Source organism: Peromyscus maniculatus, chromosome 1 (genome assembly GCF_049852395.1).
Source record: "Peromyscus maniculatus bairdii isolate BWxNUB_F1_BW_parent chromosome 1, HU_Pman_BW_mat_3.1, whole genome shotgun sequence".
Classification (NCBI taxonomy): domain Eukaryota; kingdom Metazoa; phylum Chordata; class Mammalia; order Rodentia; family Cricetidae; genus Peromyscus; species Peromyscus maniculatus.
In genome coordinates, this window is record NC_134852.1 from 102,954,334 (window position 1) to 102,976,243 (window position 21,910).

Sequence of the window (21,910 nt, forward strand, 5' to 3'; positions counted from 1 at the left end):
AAAAGTTATAAGAGGTTTCACACCCCATAGAGCCAGCAATATGGGCGTCTTTCTTGCCATACCACAACTAAATGATGATCTGTTAGCTCAGAAACACTGTTTCTACAATACACAGAAAGAGGCACTTGGTTTAATTTGCATTAACTTCATTCCCACTGGGGTCCAGCATTTATATGTGTGTACCTATTTGCTATTTCTATCTTTTTTGTGTGTGATTAGATGCTAGTGACCTTTGTTTAGTTTTTATTGTGTGCTGTTATTCTCACTTATTTGTAGGAAACAACTTAAAAATACTGATGATTTTATGTGAACAGATATCTTTTCCAGCTTAGTGCTTAACTATATGAGTTTTAAAAAAAAAATCTTAGCTCTGTCTTTAATTTTCTATGTAGTTAATTATCTCATGTTTTATTGGACTTCTCTTTACAAAGATGCTAGTTAATTATTAAATTACTACTTGTAGGTTTATATCTTACCTTTAAAATTCAATTAAAAAGAAAAAATTGAAGAAAAATCTTAAAGGGTGATTTTATAAAAGTCTAAGAGTTTAAGTACTAATTTAGGACATTGACCTTTCCTCCACTAACCCAAACAGGGTCTCAGAGTCCTTGGTCTGACACTGTGTGTTTCAGGTAATATTTACTTGAATATATTTCAGAAAACCCCCAGATCTTCCTGTACCTCAATGTGCGCATCTAGTATCAAAGTACCATGAGCCTCTTTTCGTCTTTGCCATTCACCTTAACACTGCATGACCCAGGCTGAACCCAACTGTCTTGAAAAGGCTTGTTTTATTGAAACCTAAATACTCTTATGGAATAAATAAAACATGTTAATAATTCAAAACTTTGAAGATGATTTTTGAATGATATGATGCTAACTTTACCCTCCCTCCCTTCAATGAGTAAACATGTTAAAAATAGAATTGAGAGCATTGTTGGTATAGAGAAAACAGTAAACCAACCACATTTTCTATTTTAAAAAGAATTATTTTCAGATCCTGGTACACAGACTATTATTAATAATAAATTAGTTATGGCCCAATAGCTTGAAATGACACCACAGCTGTGAACCCTACGAGAAAAAATAAAAAATACTATAAAGATGCAGGCACACACATGATGAGGTAGAGTTGGCCCTCATCTGTTGTTAGAAGCAGTGAGAATACTGGAGAAATTTAGAGAAAGTGGTCAACAGGTTCCAGGGCTGTGACAGATTATTAATGACCTTTTCAATGTCAGGAGTGAACATGAGTCTTCAGAAGATACCTACCACAATCACAGTCTTTGTTTTGTCTCTGTGTAGAGACTTCTGAGTACACGAAAGAGCTATAGTGTAACATGCCTGGTTTGGGATGAGTGGTGAGGAATTTGTCTCCATGTATCCTCATGTAGAAAGAGATCTTCTGAAGAGCTATGAATTCCTGGAGAATTGAATTTTAGGAAAAAACCATGATAATAATGGCCGCCATTGGGGAATTGCACAGTAAGAACCCTGGGCTAAGCTAAGACACTAAATATTCACTCCAGATGCAAAATTTAAAGGAACACCAACAAAACTCAGCACTAATAAAATTTTAATGCAATATTTAAAAATAAAATTAATGCAAAAGAACCAGTCATGAACCAAATATCAACATTTGAAAGGCAGGATTGGCTTGGCCCTGGCCTCAGATTCTGTGAGATTTCATGGAGTCAAGGTTTGGCACTTTTCCTGAGCAGTGACTGAGAGTGTCTGTTTTATTTTTTTCTAATTGCAAGCAAGAGATCTGACCTAAGCTCTGCCAAGGGGATAAGGCAGGAGGTTTGTAGTTTAGTTTCATTGTACAACAAAGGTCACAAGGGAATAATCAGGGAAGTTCAATGGCCTACATACTCCTCCTAGGCTGCCTTATGGGGTGAACCTAGATTATTATTCTAACAAGAACCCAGACTGTGAACTGCAGATATTTGGACATGTGTAGTAGAGGTCCACTCTGGTTCTCTATGGTTAGAATATGCCTCTACAGTGAGTCTCTGTGTGTCTGCATTTCCTTATACTGCCAGCTAATTCCTCTTTCTTTACCTTTATTCATAACTATCCAATTCTTTTGTTCTATTAAGGATTTTCTATTCATTTTACATGCCAACCACAGATCCCTCTGTCCTCCCTCCTCCCACCCCCCAGTCTTCCCCCCTAACCCACCCCCTATTCCCACTCGCTCCAAGGCAAGGTCTCCCATGGGGAGTCAGCAGAGCCTGGTACATTCAGTTTAGGCAGGTCCAAGCCCCTCCTCCCTTCACCAAGGATGTGCAAACTGTGGGGATGAGAGCTTAGAGGAGAGGGAGGTTCGAGCTGGAATGGGAACAGAGTGGGAGAGTAAGGAAAGAGATACCATGATAAATGAAGACACCATGGGAATAGGGAGAAGCAGAGTGCTATGGAGGTTCCCAGGAATCCACAAGGATGACTCCACTATAGACTACTGGCAATAGTCGAGAGGGTGCCTGAGGTGGCCTACTCTGGTGATCCAATGGCTGAATACCCTAACTGTCATCATAGAACCCTCACCCAGTGACGGATGGAAGCAGATGCAGAGATCCATGGCCGCATCCCAGGAGGAGCTCCAGGAGTCCAATTAATAAGAGAGAGGAGTGATTCAATGAGCAAGGGATATCAAGACCATAACTGGAAAATGTACAGAGACAATTAGCCAAACTAGTGGAAATGCATGAACTGTGGACCAATAGCTGAGGAGCCCCCATGGTACTGGACTAGCCCCTCTGGATAAGCAAGACAGTTGTTGAGCTTGAACTGTATAGGGGGGCCCCAGGCAGTGGGATCAGGACCTGTCCCTAGTGTATGAGCTGCCTTTTTGGAGCCTAGTGCCTATGGTGAGACACTTTGCACATAATTATCCAATTCTTAAAGAAGAATCCACCTAAGTAGTCCTGGTTGGGTTTTTTTCCCCTCTTTTTCTTTTGATCCCTACTGTAGCTGGAATTTTTCTTGTGTCCCACCTGGGCCCTGAAGTTGAGACAATTCTCTCCCACCCGCACCTGCAGCAACTTGGTCCCAAATAAACACACAAAGGCTTATATTATTTTCAAAGTATATGGCCTAATGTCTCAGGCTTTTTGCTAGCTAGCTCTTATAGCTAAACTCATGCCATTTCTATTCATCTATATGTAGCCATGTGTTCCATGGCTTTACCTGTGTGCCATTACATGCTGCTTCCTGGACAGACAGATGGCATCTCCTCCACCTCTACCTTCCCTCCTCCTGTCTTTCTGCTTATATTTCCTGCCTGCCTCTAAGCTGCCTTGCCATAAGCCGATACAGCTTTATTTATTAACCAATCAGAGCAATGCATATTCACAGCATATAGAAAAACATCCCACAGCACCTACCATACATATCATGAACTGCAGGAGGGACCCAGTTCTGGTCAAATGGTCTGTTACACTGGCTATGATGGGACTGAGTTGAGCTGGAATCAAGTAGGGGGAGGGAGGGGCCATTACAGACAGGATAGGTTTTTTTAAATAAGGTATGGATGCCGCATCCCTCTCCAGTGTGCCATAATTGTGCATGTGTTTGTGATTAAAAATATGAAGGAAGCAAAGCAAATAGCAAGTGCTAATGGAGTTCAGAGATCACCAAGGGCCAGGACTGTGTTAATTATATGCTACAAGAGCCTGCAATTATAAACCCATAGATGAGCAAATAAATGCTGATGGCTCAGCAGATGAGACCAAGAAGTCGTTTTTCTATGGCCTTTGGAGAGTGCATAGCAGGATAATGATTTATTTATCAATTCACTTAGAGATTTCACTAATACCTTCAACTATCCCTTCCACTAGTCCTGGAAATAATCACAGAATAAAAGGAGCAAGTAAATACCTTTGTTGGATTTCCATATTCATTACTTTCTGATTCTGTGTGCTTATAACAAGATAACCAGGTCCTTTCATTGTGACTGGCTGACTCACACTGCAGAAAAGTATGTCCCTGCTACATTTCTTTACTGGAGAGATGGTGACATCTATTCCAGCCACTCAGATCCCAGTGACAGGGATTGGCATTCCTTGTCTGTCTGCAGAGGTGACACAGGGAACATAACTACAAGGAATGACTAATATATTGGCTTCAGGCATTAAACGTTCTGGGGCTCAGGACTAAGAAGTCTTCATGGAGAATGATGTACAAGGAGAGGAACTCTCACAAGAACTATGGGCAGGCACGGTGGCCACAGAGTAACTCAAGGGCCTCAATCTTCAGTGGGCAAACAAACCCTGCATGCCAAGTACTTAAAGTTTTTCTTTCATTTTTTTCAACAGCAACATTGGGGTTTCATCCCTCTTTGTAACCTAAAAATTAATAAAAATATAAAATGTTTTAGATCTAATGGACAATCTAATAATACTCAAAATATCTCAGGTCTTTCTTGAAAGAACCAGGATAATGTATTTTTCTTAGTAAAGGAGATAAATATTATCTGTTGATTCAGTGAATTTTTATCCAGTTCCTAGCATAAGCATTCTAAATATAACTTGTGTAGCACTTGCAGTGTATTGTGCTGAGACCTATATTTTACATACTACGTGGCAGAATCTAGGACTTTAATGAAGCTATTGGTTGAAAAGCTTCAAAGATGAGCCACCTTCTCACCATCATTTTGATTTTTGCTATTTACTTAGAAGAGGACTTAGTCAAGGGTGCTATGTCTTAGTTTTTGTTTCTTCTCATTGATTCATGTCCACGGGTATCATGTTCTTACAGCCAAGAAAAGAACCTGAGTCAGAGATACCTAGTCTTTAGCATGTGACCATGTAAAAGTAACACATAAACTAGGAAGAAAGGAATGGAAGATTAAATAGCAGAGTTACATGAATCTGTGACACCAGTAATTTACCTCTGCTTTCACAAGGCTTTGGATGATACTTGATTAAGCATAGATAAGTAATTAATTTATGATGAAGGAATATTGGTGGTGACTATAAGCAAGAAAAAAAAGCAGCTCCTTCTAAAACCCAATGTATTTCAGCTTTCCCCAAATGCTGAATTATTTAATTCTTGAATAACGTAATAATATTATACAGACATAGAATTACTATGGAAATATAGGTAAAAGTTTAAAAAGTTCAACTCTTGGCAAAGTACAAAGTCCATTTTCATCGTCTTGAATGTAATATGGTATTCAGAAAGCAAAGCATTTATCCTTAGCTGAATACAATATAGCTACAATATTTTTGAGGACACATATTAGTCAGTTTTGATTTTATTTTTTTTTCTCTAAATATGGTACAACTGAACTAGGAAAGATGGTAACATCATTTTCTTGGTCTATAGAGTCAACATCAGACTGAAAATTGAATCAGTTCTCCTGGGCAAATAGGCTACTGGGGTTGCATCATCATGGGGATGTTTTATATTCATTAACTCCTTTTTCCCAAGATTCTGTGCTGGCAGTTTAGAACAGATTCCAGAAATGTCTGAACACAGAGAGTCAGTGAGTTCTCTGAATAGTTACAAACTCCACATTATATAGTAAGAAAGGAGCACTTCTTTTATTTTCCTGTGTAGGAATGAATTACAAATGTAACTAAATGTATTAGCCCTTATGGTAGGCTAAGATACTATTTCTTTGTATTAAAGCTACAAACTTACATTTTATAAAAGTACATCTGAATTTTAGATCCTGTTTATATAACAAAAGGTGACAGCACCTTAACCTAGATAATGTGTTTTTATCCTACATGAAAGGAGCCCAGAAGCACTATAATCTCCCCACGTGTCACCAGTGACACTGGCTCCCCCAGCTCATCCTTTATGCTCAACTGCCTGTATAATTTACCTCTATTCTCTAGGTGGCTCCATGGTCCAAAGTAGTTATTGAAGTACCAGTCATCATATTTCTTTGAGTCTCAAGTTAACAGAGGGAGGAAATAATTACAAAGATCCTAGCAAAATCAACTTCCCTGTCAGCAGCCTTCTCAGAAAACTCTCTACTCAGGCCACATTGGACTAAACACTTTGATGGTGCTATATCTACTCACAACTGAGGCTAAAGAAGAAAGTCAATACATGTATAACTAAATCTAAAAATAATGTGTGATGTATTAAGCATAAGCGAAAATTTGATTTGTACTGGGACGTAATGATAAAATGTCATGAAGTTGGGTTTTTCCTTTGAAATACAGTGAAATGCTGCTAGCTGCGTGATTGGTCCTCCTGTGTGCTAACTATGCATCTCTCTCTTCCTCTTGTGTCACCAGGCCTCCGGAACCTGTTTACAGCACTGTGAACAAACTATGTGATAAGCCTGCTTCTCCCAGGCACTATTCCCCTGTTGAGTGTGACAAAAGCTTCCTCCTCTCAGCTCCCTACCCCCACTACCACCTAGGCCTGCTCCCTGACTCTGACATGACCAGGTACTGCATGCGCTTCCTCACTTCGGCTCCAGTTGCATGTGCTTCCACAAGGATTGGTGGGTGGAATCCGTCTCCGCTCACTTGTGTTTTGCACTCAGCACCTTCCTTGTGGAGAGATGTTCTGCTTCCATGGAACAATGGGAGAAATTAAGAACATTGCTTTTTTTTTTTCTTGCTGCTGAGCTCACAAAGCACTTTCAGACATGATCATGTAGAGCTCCACCTGTTCACTGAGGAAATAATTACATTGTTCCAGCACCATTTCCTTCATTAGAGGGATAAAAGAGAACATTTACTGAGTATCTTAAATAATACTTAATAAATGTTCACTATGCCTCTTACACAATGACCTAAACATCTACATACTATTATTGTCATTTAGAATATTAAAGTCACCATATAACTGGCTTCCTGAGAAATTAACCAGTTTCCTAAAACTATAAAATTAATTGGTTCTATATAACCACAGTGAATATAAAAAATATTTACACTTTGTTACTTGCTAGGTTTTTACATACATTGTCTTATTTAATTCATCCCTGCATATGTAAAGATATAAAAGTCAAGGAAGGATGTGGGATGTCCCTCAGCATGATCTTGCCAGTAAATACACAGATCAAATTTAACCTTAGAATGTTCTGAGTTTTTCCATAACAACTTCGCAAGCAAATTCTTCTATGTCCAATGACTGGACACAATTCTGCTTTAATATCCTAAAACATGCACATGAGTAATAAAAAGCCTGTTATCAAGTAGTAGCCAGAGTCACAGAGAAAGCAAGGTAGGAAAAATAAAATCTGGTGCTCCATGAGGTGCTTGCAATTCAGTCTAGATGGAGAGCCCAGCTGGAAGGTTCCTATGCAGAGTGGGTGCTTATTGAATTATGTTTTCAGACTCAATGTCTTCATAATATTGTCTGGGCTGAGAAAAATACATACAGATTTTAGAATGGTTCAAGGTGAAAATAAATACATTAATAGGGCCTTCATTTAAAACATCTTTTTTTTTTTTCATGTTTTCATCTCACACAAAACTAAAGGCGAACTTTATGTTCTAGCTGGCATTTCTAGAAATAAATGAGAAAATTTGGACTCTCTCATCAGCTGGAAAAATGTCACTTATTGCAGTAATTTAAGCTGAACAACACTTCATAGTGATTTATAAATATTAATTAAATCCTACTTTTTTAATGATTCAAAAAAAACCTATTTATTGGTGTGGTGACCTACACAAGTTAGAAACTAAAGGGCTGAGGTTTCATAGCCATGGGAAGAAAGGAAGATCTTTACACCACAGTAATGACTTCCCTATGGTCAACTCACTGTGGTCAGCCACATGGGTTGCTCTGTACACCGAACTCTTCTTTAGCCAGGCACTTGGCTAAAGAACTTCTTAGGAATTATTTCCTTCAGTCCTCAGATTCAGATTATGAGACAGATGTGGTCATCATTTTACTTTTCTAAATGAGGAGGTAAAGATTTGAGAATTACCTGCTTTGTCCCAGATCACCCACTAAAAGACAGATCTGTGGGGTTCAAGCCCAAGGGACAGCCAACCTGGCAGAACAGGAGGAGTCCCTGCATACCCCGACACAGGCATGCTGTCAGAGACATCTCTGCTCACTGGAAAATCTCTCTACCCGTTTATTTTTATTTTTTCTCTATCTTTATCTTTTTCTCATCTCTATTTTTCTGACTCACTGTCAGTGTATTTTTTTTTATTTTAATGAATGTGAGTTTTACATAGATTCCTATCCACTCCACTGAGGATCTCGATTGATCCCTCCTTAAAAAAAAAATCACCAGTAAACAGTTGTCAGGGTCTAACTCTGGCGTGAACCCATCAGACATAGTGCTTTTCTGTCTACTTCCTGTAATCACTATGAGGAAAACAAGAAGATGTTTCTTGGTTTTTCAGATCAAAGCACTGTGGTTTGTTCAGCATATCCTTTTCAAATCACATGCCCTGAGTGATTTTGATATGCGGCCCTCCCCAAACCACACCTACCTTCCCCACGACTTTGGGGGTTCTATTTTCTGTTCATTCTAATTCTGTCTCCTTTTCCCCTCCTTCATTTGACCACTATCTTCTCTTTTATCTCTCTAGGAGAAAAAAAATCTACACCGATGTATATGTGTAACCATTCTAGAGGCTTTTTCAGCAACACACTGATATGGAAAGTATTCAAACCCATTTAGCTCTCCTTCCTCAATCTCCAGTTCAATGAATGACATTAACATTGGCCCAGTGGCTGAAGTCACAGACCTGAGAATGATAACTTAGCACATTAGTCTTCCCACCTCCATCACTGAGTCCATCTTCAGGTCCAATTGATTCTACTCTCAAAATAACACCTCATGTCTATTCACGCCCCGCTATTTCTACTTCTACCATTTTAATCAAAGCCCGTCATCTCCTCCCTACAAGAGCTTCCTAATTGTTCTCACCACTTCCACTGTCAGCCTCATACCATATTGTGAATGCAACTAAAGTGATCTGTTAAAAGAAAACAGATCAAATCTCTCTCTCCTTTTGCATTAGGATTAAAATGCAAAGTCAGGCTCTGCATGATCTAGCACCTGCCTGCCTTTTGAACATCACATTTCTTTCATCTTTTTGCTGACCGCAGTATTCACACTGGCATACGTTCTATTCACAGAGTGTGTTACATCTCTACCTGTCTCAAGTGTTTCCCATGTGCTTTTCACTTGAATTGAAAAGCTTTTCTACACGTTACCTAATTAACTTCTGGTCATCTTAGATCCAAACTTAAATTGCATTGGGTTAGAGAAGCTCTCTGAAAGAAAAATCAGGTCCCTATTATACAACCCCCACCCTCTCTCTCTCTCTCACACACACACACACCTTTATATCTCTCCCTGAAAATTTAAGAATTGCGCACTTTTATTTTATTTTAGTAAATAACAAATATGTAAACAAGGAGATTTGATCTTCAGACGAGCAAACTGGTACCTATTTCCAGACCAGGTTCCATTCAAGCTTGCTTTATTCAGTTCATAACAAATGCATGACACTATCCCATGATATTTGAATTTACAGATGGAAACAAACCACAGTGATGGAGACTTGCTTTGTATTACACTCCTGCCTAAATTAATCTAGTACTCAGTATCCACATTACAGACCCACTAGGCAACTGTGGGCTCTTAAGGAAGACAGGGTACCTTGTCTCAGAGTTTATTTACTTCTCCACTGAGAAGTAATCTCCCCAAGCAGATGTTTCTTGAAATGTAGCTAGAATCGTTCAAAGATTCTGATTCTATTTTCTATACTATATCTTACTTTTCTACTGTAACCTCAAATAAGTCATAGGCTCTTTTATGAAGAAGTCAGATGTGAAATCCCATCTCTAGGCTCATAATGCTGAGGAGCCAAGTCTATGACCTTCCTTAGTCTGTGCTATAATAATAATTAAATAAGTCTCATAATAATACTAAAACACATTGACATCTATCTAAAAATAGTATTGAAAGAATGCACCTATCTATTCATCTAACCAAGATACATCAAGCTCCAGCCAAATGCAAAATACTATACTAGAACAGTGTTTTCCTGAGGTGCTTGCTGAAAAGATCAACCAAAGTGTTGGGAGAAAAATGTGTGACCTTTAAACTACAGTGACTGGTGTGATGTGTTTTTTGGGGCATTTGAAAATTCCCCAGAGTCTGTTTGAGAAGTACATCAATACTGGTCCAGCAGTCACTGCTTCAAACCTCAGATTAATATTTGAGCTATTTCAGGGAAATTCAACCTATGAAACTATCCATGTTTGTATCATAAATTCTGGATTGGCATCCAGAAAAACAGAGACAAATTGACAAAATTAAGGAGCACCCTCCTTCTACATTGTCTGAGTTTCAGTGGAAAAATCAAGGTTCTCAGTTCTTTGAACTTATAGCAAATATGTAGGGATAAATTGAGTACATATCTTACTACTAAACGATTATCTATAAGAAGTAGTGTTAGGTTTTCCTTAGGAAAGCGGATTAAATTGCTTGGCACACTGGCTAAAGATGCAGATTATGTCTAGAGTGACTTTTCAGGTGATGCCCAACAAAGAAATGAGCAGAGCCTGGAGTTAAACTAAAATGTGAAATTCTATTAAAATAAGTGACATTGCTATGAGACCTCTCCTTATCTAGTACATCACTTTTTCTTTAAAGAAAAAAAAATAGTTTTTGATGTTGTAATTGGTTTTTCTACTTTGAAAGTACCAGCTATTCCTTTTGACACTCCTGAGGCAATGTGAACAGTATGCTTGGCTGTCTTTTCAAAATCTATATCATATTTTCATGTGTTCTTGTATAAAAATGGTCCTAGTTATTATTATTTTGCAGTTTAAAAGAGAGACGAAGGCAAAACAGTTGATAGCCTATTAAAATGTGCTGGCAGATTTGGGGTAAGAAATGGACTCAAAGTATTATATGAATATAAAGTACTTTCGGTTATTGAGGAGAATATATTCATGGAACTGTAACATGTCATTCAGATCCTACATGTTGTACTTAAAAGGAGATGAGACATAGTCTCCTCCCTTAAACTCAATGACATACAAGTGATGACTTAGTCACTATGTAATATGTATCTGCTCACAGGCCTGTTCTCCCAATGGACCTAATCTCTGTAGCTGGTTGTTTTGTTTTATGTTTGAAATCAATTAAATTTAAAGTTCATTTTCACAAAGAACAACTGATTAATCAGGTAGCACTCAAGCCCTGAGGACATTTAGCACTGTGCCTACTAAGTCAAGTTTTAGAAACCTCAGCTACCAAAAATTATTAAAAGCGAAGAGACTGTGTTTCTGATTTTCCTGAAATTATCAGGAAGACACTGAGACCATCATTCAGATTGGAGAAGAAATGTGTTTGAAATAAATGAAATAAGCCTGATGGTGGAGAAAAGCAGGGTGATTTATGAGAATACCAGGAGGCTTGTGCAGCTTTAGGTGAGTGATCAAGTTGGAGTTACAATTACCTGCAGAGGGACTTCCTTGCCAGGCTATGGATTTTGGAGTTTTTACTATTAAACAGTGGGGAGGTTTGACTAATTTTAAAACTATTATATGGCTCGTACTTTAAAAGAGATGGGTTGCCTACTATGTGGAAAGCATTTGAAGGCACAGAAATTAGTGTTTATCATCCACACCATAAAGTACAGTTGCCATCCTGATAACCAGAACTGAGTCTGCAGTGATAGATATAAATAGATTCAGATTCTTATGTGTTAAATGATGTTAAATGATGTTGATACATGGGAGAATTGTATGGCTTGGAATATTTACTAGATGGTGACTACACTGCTTCTTAGAGAGAATGGGCACTCTTCTCCATAATCAATACACTTAAAATTCCTTAAAGGACAACAAAATGTTGCGTTTATATGTGAAATATCATAATGAAACATAGTATTTTCCACAATTGATGTACAAAGGGGATTTGAAGTTATTTAAAGTAATGGCAGGGAAGAGAAAGAAAGTACATTAGGATACTTGTTTAGAAGAGGCCATGTGATGTTATAGAGAGGCCAACAATGGTACCTACACCAGTTCAAGTCCTTTCTTTGGCCATACTAATCACATACATTTTAGCTATCCCTTCTCTCTCTCTCTCTCTCTCTCTCTCTCTCTCTCTCTCTCTCTCTCTCTCTCTCTCTCTCTCAGCTTCAGTTTGCTCATGAAATTTGGAAATAGTTGTATCTGTGCCGTTCTCCTTATAGATGGTTGTGGGAATCTAGAGAAATCGAGTAAATGAATTTCTCCATCCAGGCACTGACCTCACTAGTCTGTATTTTTCCCCTCACTTAGTCACTCTTTAAAGCTCTGGACTCATAAAATTCTTTTCTCTTACTTCAACAAGTCAGGTGAAAAGTGTTTTATCAGTGTGGGTTCCGAGTTCTGTCTCTGGATCCCACTCAGAGCATGCTCAGTTTTATACTCAGGCTCTCATGGAGTTTTAACCTCCTCCCTCCCCACTCTGCACGTACCCACTTCTCATCCAGTTCTCCACATCTCACATCCACTCCACCACCAACCTGTGGATTATGGAAAAAACCCTGAGCCTTACTCACCCGACTCAATCTGGGAGATAACATCAATAGAAAATAAAGATGAACCAAGCATCGACCTTCTTACTTACTTAAAAGGTAGATGGGAGCTAAAGAATTATTCATTCTGTTTATAATGAAAACCAGGGAGGAAGGCCTGAGGACACGGCTCCTAAGGCACAGCACTTTCAGAATCTGTGTGGCAGCTTCAATTTGAAAGGGGTTCCCTACCTTTTTGGAGGAGATGCTCCCCAACCCCAGTCTGAATTAAGAAAAGTCAGGAGAGATCCATCAGCTCCTACCACAGAACTGAGGCTGCTTTCTCCAGGTTTAATTCCCAGCTTCTTCACTCCACAAAGTGATACATCCAAAGGTTCCTAAGAAAACGTGCCTTGCTTCTCAATTGAGGCACTCTCTAAATGACCCCTTAGCACTATCTGTCCCAATATTTTTTTTTTACGTTTTTAAAACCTGGGCAAGGATTTCTTTAAGAATTCAAGAACAGATTTTGAATCACAGTGAAAACTGTGTAGTATGCAACCAAACACACCTGCCATACAAGCTCTCTGGCATTTCACAAGGCTGGCAGGTAGGGTAGGAGTGGAGGCTTGGTCAGGTGCAAATAATTTGTTATGAAAGTGCTTGAACCATCCCAGGTTAGTCTCGTTCCAAAACTCCTTCTCTGGTTTAAATAGCTACCTGAAATTAAATAATCAAGTTTAATTGATCTGCTGCTAAAACAAAACAAAACATAAAACACTATGTATCCATCTGAGATGGTAAGAAAATTTCCCCTTATTTTAGGATATCTTTTTGTTGTTGTTGTAGGCATAATGAGTGTATTTACTTAGGCAACTGTCATATTATTTGGTGGTGGTAAGAGATCAGAACATAAGTGCAATTTCAAAAGCCTTCCATGGAAGAAAAATCTGTAAAAAAATCACTATAGCAACAAATTCTAGGACTCAGAAAGAATGGAAATAGTAACATCCACACCATAGATATTAATTAAAACCACTAACATGTATTGAGTGCTTTTATGAGTTTGGGACCAGTGTAGCATTTTTATGTACACTAACTCATTTTATCTTTACAAGATAAGTGTGACTGATTATACCAGTTGTACTGAAAACATTGTGGTTCCTGGCTTGACAAATAAATGGAACTATGAAACAAAATCACTGAAAATGAGATAGTCAATACTCGACACTGAAAGACCAGGGCCAGGGGAACATGCCAGGTGAGTCAGGACTACACAGCCAGACAATCTCAAAGCAAGAAGACTTACCCTTATAATATGAATCCCATTAAAGCAAGATTTTGTTTTATTCATCACTTTATTCTATATTAAAAATGATACCTGCCATATAGTAATGATGATGATTTCAATAATGACAATAATAGCAATTGTTATCATATACATCTTCTAATTACTTACCAATTAGCCATTTACAAAAATAAACTCATTAAACACCATGGTACCCTGGGAAGGAATGTGTTATTACACTGCTCATTTTTCTGGTGGAAAAATGAGGTCCCAAGAACCTAAAGGAACTTCCACCTGAGTAGGATTTGAACCTGAGTGGGCAAATTCTAGAATCTATCCTTTACTTTGCATGGATGTTGTAGTCACATCACACTCTAAATACTGAATTCTGCCTGAAAAAACGTGTACAACATTTAATTGTTGTGTCTTAGTTAGGGTTGCATTCTATTGCAGGGATGAAACACCATAACCAAAAGGCAAGTTTGGGAGGAAAGGGCTTATTTTGCTCACAATTATGTATAACAGTTTATCACCAAGCTAGTGAGGGCAAGAACTCACACAGGGCAGAAGACTGGAGCCAGAAGCTGATGCAAAGGCCATAGAGGGGTGCTGCTTACTGACTTGCTCCCCACAGCTTGGTCAGCCTGCTTTCTTATAGACTCCAGGATCACCCGCCCAGGGATGATCCCACCCACAATGGATAGAGCCCTCCCACATTCATCACTAATTAAGAAACTACCTATAGCTTAATCTTATGGAGGCATTTTCTCAATTGAGATTCCCTCCTATCTCATGACTATAGCTTTTGTCAAGTTGACATACAACTAGCCAGGACAGACAGACAAATAGATGGATGGATGAAAAAAAAAAAACAGCAAATAATTAGTATCTGGAATAGAAGCAGTCTTTGAATTAAGTCTTGTGAGGTTTGGAATTCTGACTCTGCAGTTATCTCTATAAATCACCTGAGTGGGCGATTTGTGGTTATTTTCTGGTCATTAGCTTCCTCATTAGTAAAGGAACAAAAATATGGCATTCATCTGGCTGGGTCACCAGAAGGATTTGGTGCTTACATACAAAGTACTGAGGGCAACCCTGAAAAGCATGAACAACACTATGTGAGTATTTTAGATGACATCTTAAGATCTCCCCATGATAAACATACCTCAGGATTAGATAAAAATGATTTTTTTCTTATAAGACTATTACAAAAGGCTCTTTCCATTCATGGCCCAATTATGAATGCAGTAAATTATGAAGGCGAACAGATGGTTGGCTTGGCAGCATAGGAGGACTGCTGAGCAAAACTTCCTGTGTTCATGGAGATACTTAAATGTTTTTGAATATAGAATATTTTTATCTTTATTATGAGATCAAATTTACTTTGTTCTTGCAGCCTTTTCAAGCCTTTCATTTGGTTGGCAGACCTTATGCATATTAAAGGATAAACTTTGTAATTGACTTTTTTCCCCTAATAGGGTCTTACAGTATCACACTGACTGGCCTCAAACTATAGATCTCCCTGCCTCAGCCTCCTGAGTGATGCTGTTACAGGTGTACCCCAGCATTCCCAGCAATATGGTTTCCTTTAAAATGATCTGTGCCAAGGTGGCCAGCATGTTTTTTCACATTAAAAAAAAGCTCCCTCTCTTCTAAAAGAAGGGAACATGTGCCAGAGCCTGGGGTCTGGTGAATAGCTTTCAGGTTGAATCTGAGTACTGACTCCTCTTCCTCAGAAAGTAGTCATGTGAACACCCCACTTAACAGAACAGATGGCCCAGTTTTGGGGTAAGAGATGGGAATCTTACTGATGTTTATCTTTTCCATCTTTCTCAAGTTCGTATGGCATCCCACCTCTTTTCTTGTGAGTCAGGCACAATTGTGAAATGCTTTTGTGTCCAACTTACAGGTTAGTAAATAAAAAGGCTAAGGTAAATTCAGAGATGGAGGTTGGACCAAGCAATTTACTCCAAACTTCACATTTTCCAGAGGAGGAAACTGTGTCAGACCTTTAATATGTGTCACGTGTTCACTATTAAGTTGAAACATGTGCAGATATGCAACCCAAATATGAATGAGTCTTGTTCTTGGTAGGTTTAGTGACCGGATCTACATGGTGTCTTCTATACATAGTATCAGCTATCTATGTTAAAAGAAAAATCTAGAAATGTTTTTTGCAATATTTCAAATGTGTATATGTGTGTGTACAAGTGTATATGTGTGCTCACATGCGTGTGCACACACATGCATGCATATGTGTGTGTTCATGCATGTGTGTATGTGTGTGTGTGTGTGCAGGTGCATGTGTGTGTGTTCATGTGTGGGTTCCTGTGTGTAAGTGTTCACCCGTGTGTGTGTGTGTGTGTGTGTGTGTGTGTGTGTTTGTGCATGTGTGTGCATTTTCCTTTGCTTTTCTCCCTATTTATTTTGGATCCAGCTTGGTTTCTCCTGATGTTATAGTGTACATTCATTGAGTGTCAGGCATCCAGAGAGTCTCTTGTGGAAGCCAAAGTTCAGATCATTGCCTGTTTTTCTTTCTATCTGCCACTTGTAAGCTCAGGACAGCAGTTCCTCAAGAAGGTACTCTTTTTCCCATCAGTGAAATCTGTTAGTGGCAGATGCCGGTTACCCTGCTCATGAGAAATGGGATGCAAGGGAGGAAAGTGGGAAAAACACACGCCTCTGGCCAGATCCCATTATAAATACTGGACTTGTGCCCTTTTTTCTTCCTTCATTGCAGTGTCCCTTGGTGATTCACCCATAGTCTCAGCTATTCCCACAATGCAACCAGCCATTTTCTTCAATATTCTCCTGCAGAGATCACCTTGCTTATAACATCTTACTTAGTCTCACAGCATTTGTCACTATCTAGCCCCTTAAGAATGCTCCCTTGGGAGCCTGCATGGGACCAAACTAGGCCCTCTGAATGTGGGTGAAAGTTGTGTGACTTGATGTGTGTGTGGTCCCCTGGCAATAGAACCAGGACTCATCTTGGGTACACAAACTGACTTTTTAAACCCCATTCCCTGTGATGCAATGCCTTACTCAGCTTTGATGCAGGAGCGAGGGGCTAGGTCCAGCCCCAACATAGTATGACAGCCTGTGTTGACTACCCAAGGGAGGCTTTACCCTCTGTGAGGAGGGAATGGGGGTAGGTAGGGGGGAGCAAGAGAAGGGGAGGGAGGGGTAACAGGGGTTGGTATGTAAAAGGAAAGAAAAAAATTAATAAAAAATTATATATATACATATACATATACATATATATGTATATATATATATATATATATACCCCCTAAAATATGCATCTCTTCCTTTACTACCTTTATCTGTGCTGGAAGCCCTGCCTAGGCTAGACTTGTAGTTTCTGTGCCATATCTGGAGGCTACAGAATGAGGCTCTTTCCAATTTTTGGAAAGGTTCATTTGGCAGAGATTCTTGCTACCCTGGACAGCTACTTCACAGTCAGTCAGGAGTCCAGACTACCTCCTGCAGAGACCCATATGCCCCTGGACAGGTGGTGTATAAGAGTGCTGGTCTATGAGGAGGTCTTCCCCAAGGGAGAGGGAATGGCCTTCTGTATCTCTTTCAATCTTCTAGAGCAGCTATGTTCCTGTCCCAACCGTATTTCCTGCCCTGATTTTAGTAATGGAGCAGTTTCCTCTGGGGTCCTTGTGACCCATAAAATCAGTCTCTCATTTAGACTGTCTCTCCAGCAGGGAAATAGACAAGACAGATGCAGGCTATTTTGGTTGGGCATTATTAACATTCAGTTTTGAGAACACTTTCCTTTTCAGAAGATGATCTACTTTGAAAGTCCCAGAGTTCAAAAGTTCCCATAAGAGAGATGGGACAGTGACTAGGATCATGGTAGATAAGAAGTCCTTGCCCAGTCAGGCATCATGCAGCTGATGATGATGGATGGTCTCCCCTGAAGCTCCAACCAGAAACCTCCTTTACATCACAGTCCCCAATTCTAGCTGCCTTTTTTGCTCTCTTTCCTAGAGTTGATTTATTGTAATCCTTTTTTAAAGGCTCTATGATTTATCCCTTATCCTTGTCATAATGAGACCCCATCACAGAGAGTCATGGAATACTCTTTCTGTCCCTCTGTCAACAAGTAGATATCCATGTGTTCTTCTCACTCAGCTTCTCTCTAACCTCACCTCTCACTTATTGAACAATCTTTAGTCAGTTTTTTTTTTCTTACTGGGTCCCAAGAAGGTTACTAAGGGGATTACAAATTACTTACAGTTCTCCCACATAAAACTCATCCAGTAATGACCAAAGGACTAATAAATTTCAAGAATAGTCCAGATGACAAGATTTTATTATTTTCATGCTACATGACACTCCATTATATATGAATACCATTTTATACAAGTATTTGTCAAATGACTAACTAAATTGAACAATCTAGACAAATTAACAACTTTTCCTTTAATAATAACTCTACATAAGAGTAAACTAGGCTGTCTTCCTGTCAGTTCCTTGTGCATAAGAATTAGGCCAACATGTTGTCCATGTGATGTGTGAGCAGAGTGGAAGGCAAGTGGTTTGTGTCTCTCACATAATGACTGACAGTCTCAAAATTCAAAGGCATAGTTTATATTTAATGGAAGCTCATCTACATTCCAGCAAAAGACATAAGACTCAGTAGATAGAAGGGGATGCTCCAGCTAGGTCTTTGTGGAAGATGGTGGATAAAGTTGACTCTGGGACTCCTGATTTGCAAATCAGGCCACAGAAACAAGGCTTCATCCGTATATCTGCTGTACACTGCAAAAAGTGGCATCTATTATTTTGTTAAAGTTAGGTTCACTTGTACTTCGTGGACAGCAACACCTAGTAAGGTCATACCATATATGGATGCTTCTGACATGTCTTAAAAGATTTGGATCATTGAATGTGCACTACTCAGCTTTCAAAGGCACAATGTAAGTGCATAGAAAGAACCTTCTTGGCTACTCTGATTGACCCTGTAAAGGGTAATAAAACAAAAATCAATTCAACAAACTTAGAAGATTGAAAAGGAACAGATTAAGATGTGTAAATGGACTTTATTTCCAGCACTGGTCATTCTGAACATTTGTTCAGCATGCTAAGCAAATGTCAGGACTTGACAAGGTGAAGGAATTCCATTCCCTGCTGATATTCCTGACACCCACTCTAAATGAAAATGAAAGGGAAGCATGTTACTATTAGACCTAAAGCTAATACCACATCTCCAGTCACTAAGTTATGTTTAAATCATGCAGAATATGGCCAGAAAGGATTGTCAAACAAAAGATCATGCCTATGCTCTTAAAACATTGAGAAAAGTAAGTCCAACAATATCAGAAGAGTATTCCAAACATTAGAGCTATGCAGATCATCTGTAGGATTATAGTTCAACAACCAATTAAAAGTCCATTTAAATGCTAAAGAAGTCATATCTCAACAATGAAATGAAGATTATGCCCTGTGGCCTTAAATACTTGGATAAAATAATATAAACTCACTTAATTAGGGAGATATTTAGAGGACAAGCCTCTGACAGATTACTAAAATAATCAGTTATTCAGAAGAGTTGAAGATCTTCAGACTTTTTATATTTTTAAAAACTCTGTTACATAGTTTTCATTTAATAAGTATTTGCATTCTATTAAGTGGCCTGTAAACATAATTACTAATCCTAACACAAAATCTACATAATAGGTATTTTTATATTAGCATCTTACTATTAAAGATAATAGTTGTCAGAGTGGCGTTATAAACTGAGTTCTATGGGGCTGGGGTGCTGGCTCATTGAATAAGAGTAATTGCTCTGAAAGCATGAGGACATAGTTCGAATCCCCACCACCCACATAAAAAGCCAGACACTGCTGCCATGATTGTAACCTCATCATTGAAGAACAGAGACCGATCCCAACAGAGAATCATCCAGCTTTCCCAATATGGTAAACTTTGAGCTCTGAGTAGTGACACTGCACCACACACACACACACACACACACACACACACACACACACACACACACACACGATACCCTTCTTCCCAGCTTGATGAGTTTTCCATATAATCCCCACTTCTGTATTCCATTCACTCTTCAGAGCACTAGAACTCTTATCAGTTCTCTGAAATAAATTTCCAACTGTCATCAAGATTCTGTTTCTAAATCCAGTAGGAACATTGTGAACCTAATATTTTATCTTGGTGCAAGCTTATCTTTGATGCTTGCTACTTACAAAATACCTTCTTTTATATATAGCTGCATACTACTTGAAGCTATATAGTTCTGTTTGCATCTAGGACTTTTCTTCTCTACCCCCTTGACATTTCTCTGTATCCCTTATTAAGTCCATTACACTCAGCCATGAATTTTCTTCTGACTTCTCACAGCCTCACTGTGGGAGTGTGTACCTGACCCTAGATTTCAGCCATGCTGTGCACCTCCCATCTACCTATCTATGACCACATCTTACCTTGGTTTCAATCCATACATCTAAATGCCCATCAGATATCTCTACTGACATAGCCCATACCATATCACAAGGAACACTCATGGTCTTTGATTTTCAGATTATTGTTTTTATTAATTCCATTGTCTTAAAAATCACTAGTGATGTGGTGTCACACCTAGGATGTAACTGACTTCAAATTTTCAAATGCTGACTTCACTCTGCACTAACTCTATAACCTCTCAATGTTATAAGTTTCTTGTCCACAAAACGAGGACAAAAGTATCTCACATAACCTTTGTGGGGATTAGTGGAGCTATATTTGAAAAGAACCTTACTCATTATAAGACAAGTACTGCAGGGCTGGAGAGGTGTCTCAGTGGTTAAGAGCATCAGCTGCTCTTCCAGAGAACCTGGGTTCAATTCCCAGCACCAACATGGCAGCTCACAACTGTCTGTAACTCTGGTTCCAAAGGGTCTGGTACGCTTGCAGAGACACACACGCAAGCACAAAAATCAATGCACATAAAAATAAATAATTCTGTTTAAAAACAAATAAGAAGCACCACTCTAGTTACTATATCCAAGTATTTGCCTGGATTCCTCTTACTACTTCACCGTAAATTGATTTCTAGGTCCTGTCAATGTGTCTTTAATCTTCTTGAAAGATTCCAGCATCCTTTCTACATTGTGTCCATCACAGATCCCAATGTGTCTTTAAACATCTTGAAAGATTCCAGTATCCTTTCTACACTGTGTCCATCACAGATCCCAATGTGTCTTTAAACATCTTGAAAGATTCCAGTATCCTTTCTACACTGTGTCCATCACAGATCCCAATGTGTCTTTAAACATCTTGAAAGATTCCAGCATCCTTTCTACATTGTGTCCATCACAGATCCCAATGTGTCTTTAAACATCTTGAAAGATTCCAGTATCCTTTCTACACTGTGTCCATCATGAATCCCAATGTGTCTTTAATCACCTTGAAAGGTTGTCCGGCATCCTTTCTACACTGTGTCCATCATGAATCCCAATGCGTCCTTAATCATCTTGAAAGATTCCAGCATCCTTTCTGCTTTGCCTGCATTATAGATCCACTTGGTATTGGCACTCATCTGAAGCACTCACTGCCTTGTTTATACTGGAGTCTCAGTTCATCCTCACTCCAGGCTCCTAAGTTGATTTAGAAGGGAGCCCATGTGGAGCCTTCTAAACTTCAATGGTGTCACTGTCCTGATTCATCCTCCAGTTCCCCACATTGCTTCCTTTTAGTTGTAGCGCTTCTCCTTGTCTCTCTGGAACTTCATCTGGCTTCTTTTCCTACACTATTTTTCCCTCTCTTGGCAAGCAGACTTACCCTTCCCCTTGACATGGCAATGCCAGGTCCCACTCACCAGCATATTCACATGTGTAGTAAGTTCAAATCCACTCATAGAGTTCATTCTCTGTGCTCAATCTAGAAATTTGCCAGATGCTATCAGCCTGATAGAGATAGCCGTGGCTTCATCCTTGTGAAGCCCTAAAAATAAGCCTACTCTATAAGTAGTAGTATTTATTATTGTTACTATTGTTATTATTATATTTTATTTATCTGTCTTATCCCTACACAATAAACTAGAGGACTATTTTTTCCTCAAGTTCCTCAATTCCTGGTGTCTAACCATGTGCCTAGCAAACATTAAATCCTTATATATTTTTAAATGCAGTGTAAATGGAAAATAATTATT

At 38.9% G+C, this 21,910-nt stretch overlaps 1 protein-coding gene across 23 annotated transcripts in view; it reads left to right on the forward strand.

Annotated features, from left to right (window-relative positions):
* The window catches only part of Dlg2 (discs large MAGUK scaffold protein 2), a 1,859,766-nt gene that overhangs the window by 1,424,870 nt on the left and 412,986 nt on the right, over positions 1–21,910 (forward strand). For 16 of the 23 annotated variants that reach the window (XR_013043174.1, XM_076547134.1, XM_076547135.1 and 13 more), the window contains one exon: positions 6,258–6,413. The exons of the other annotated variants lie outside the window; for them this stretch is intronic. Coding sequence is in view for 15 of the 16 variants with exons in the window: in XM_076547134.1 (XP_076403249.1) it covers positions 6,258–6,413 (156 nt within the window). In the remaining variant the exon portion in view is untranslated. The remainder of the gene's footprint in view (positions 1–6,257; positions 6,414–21,910) is intronic. 23 annotated transcript variants of the gene reach the window in all.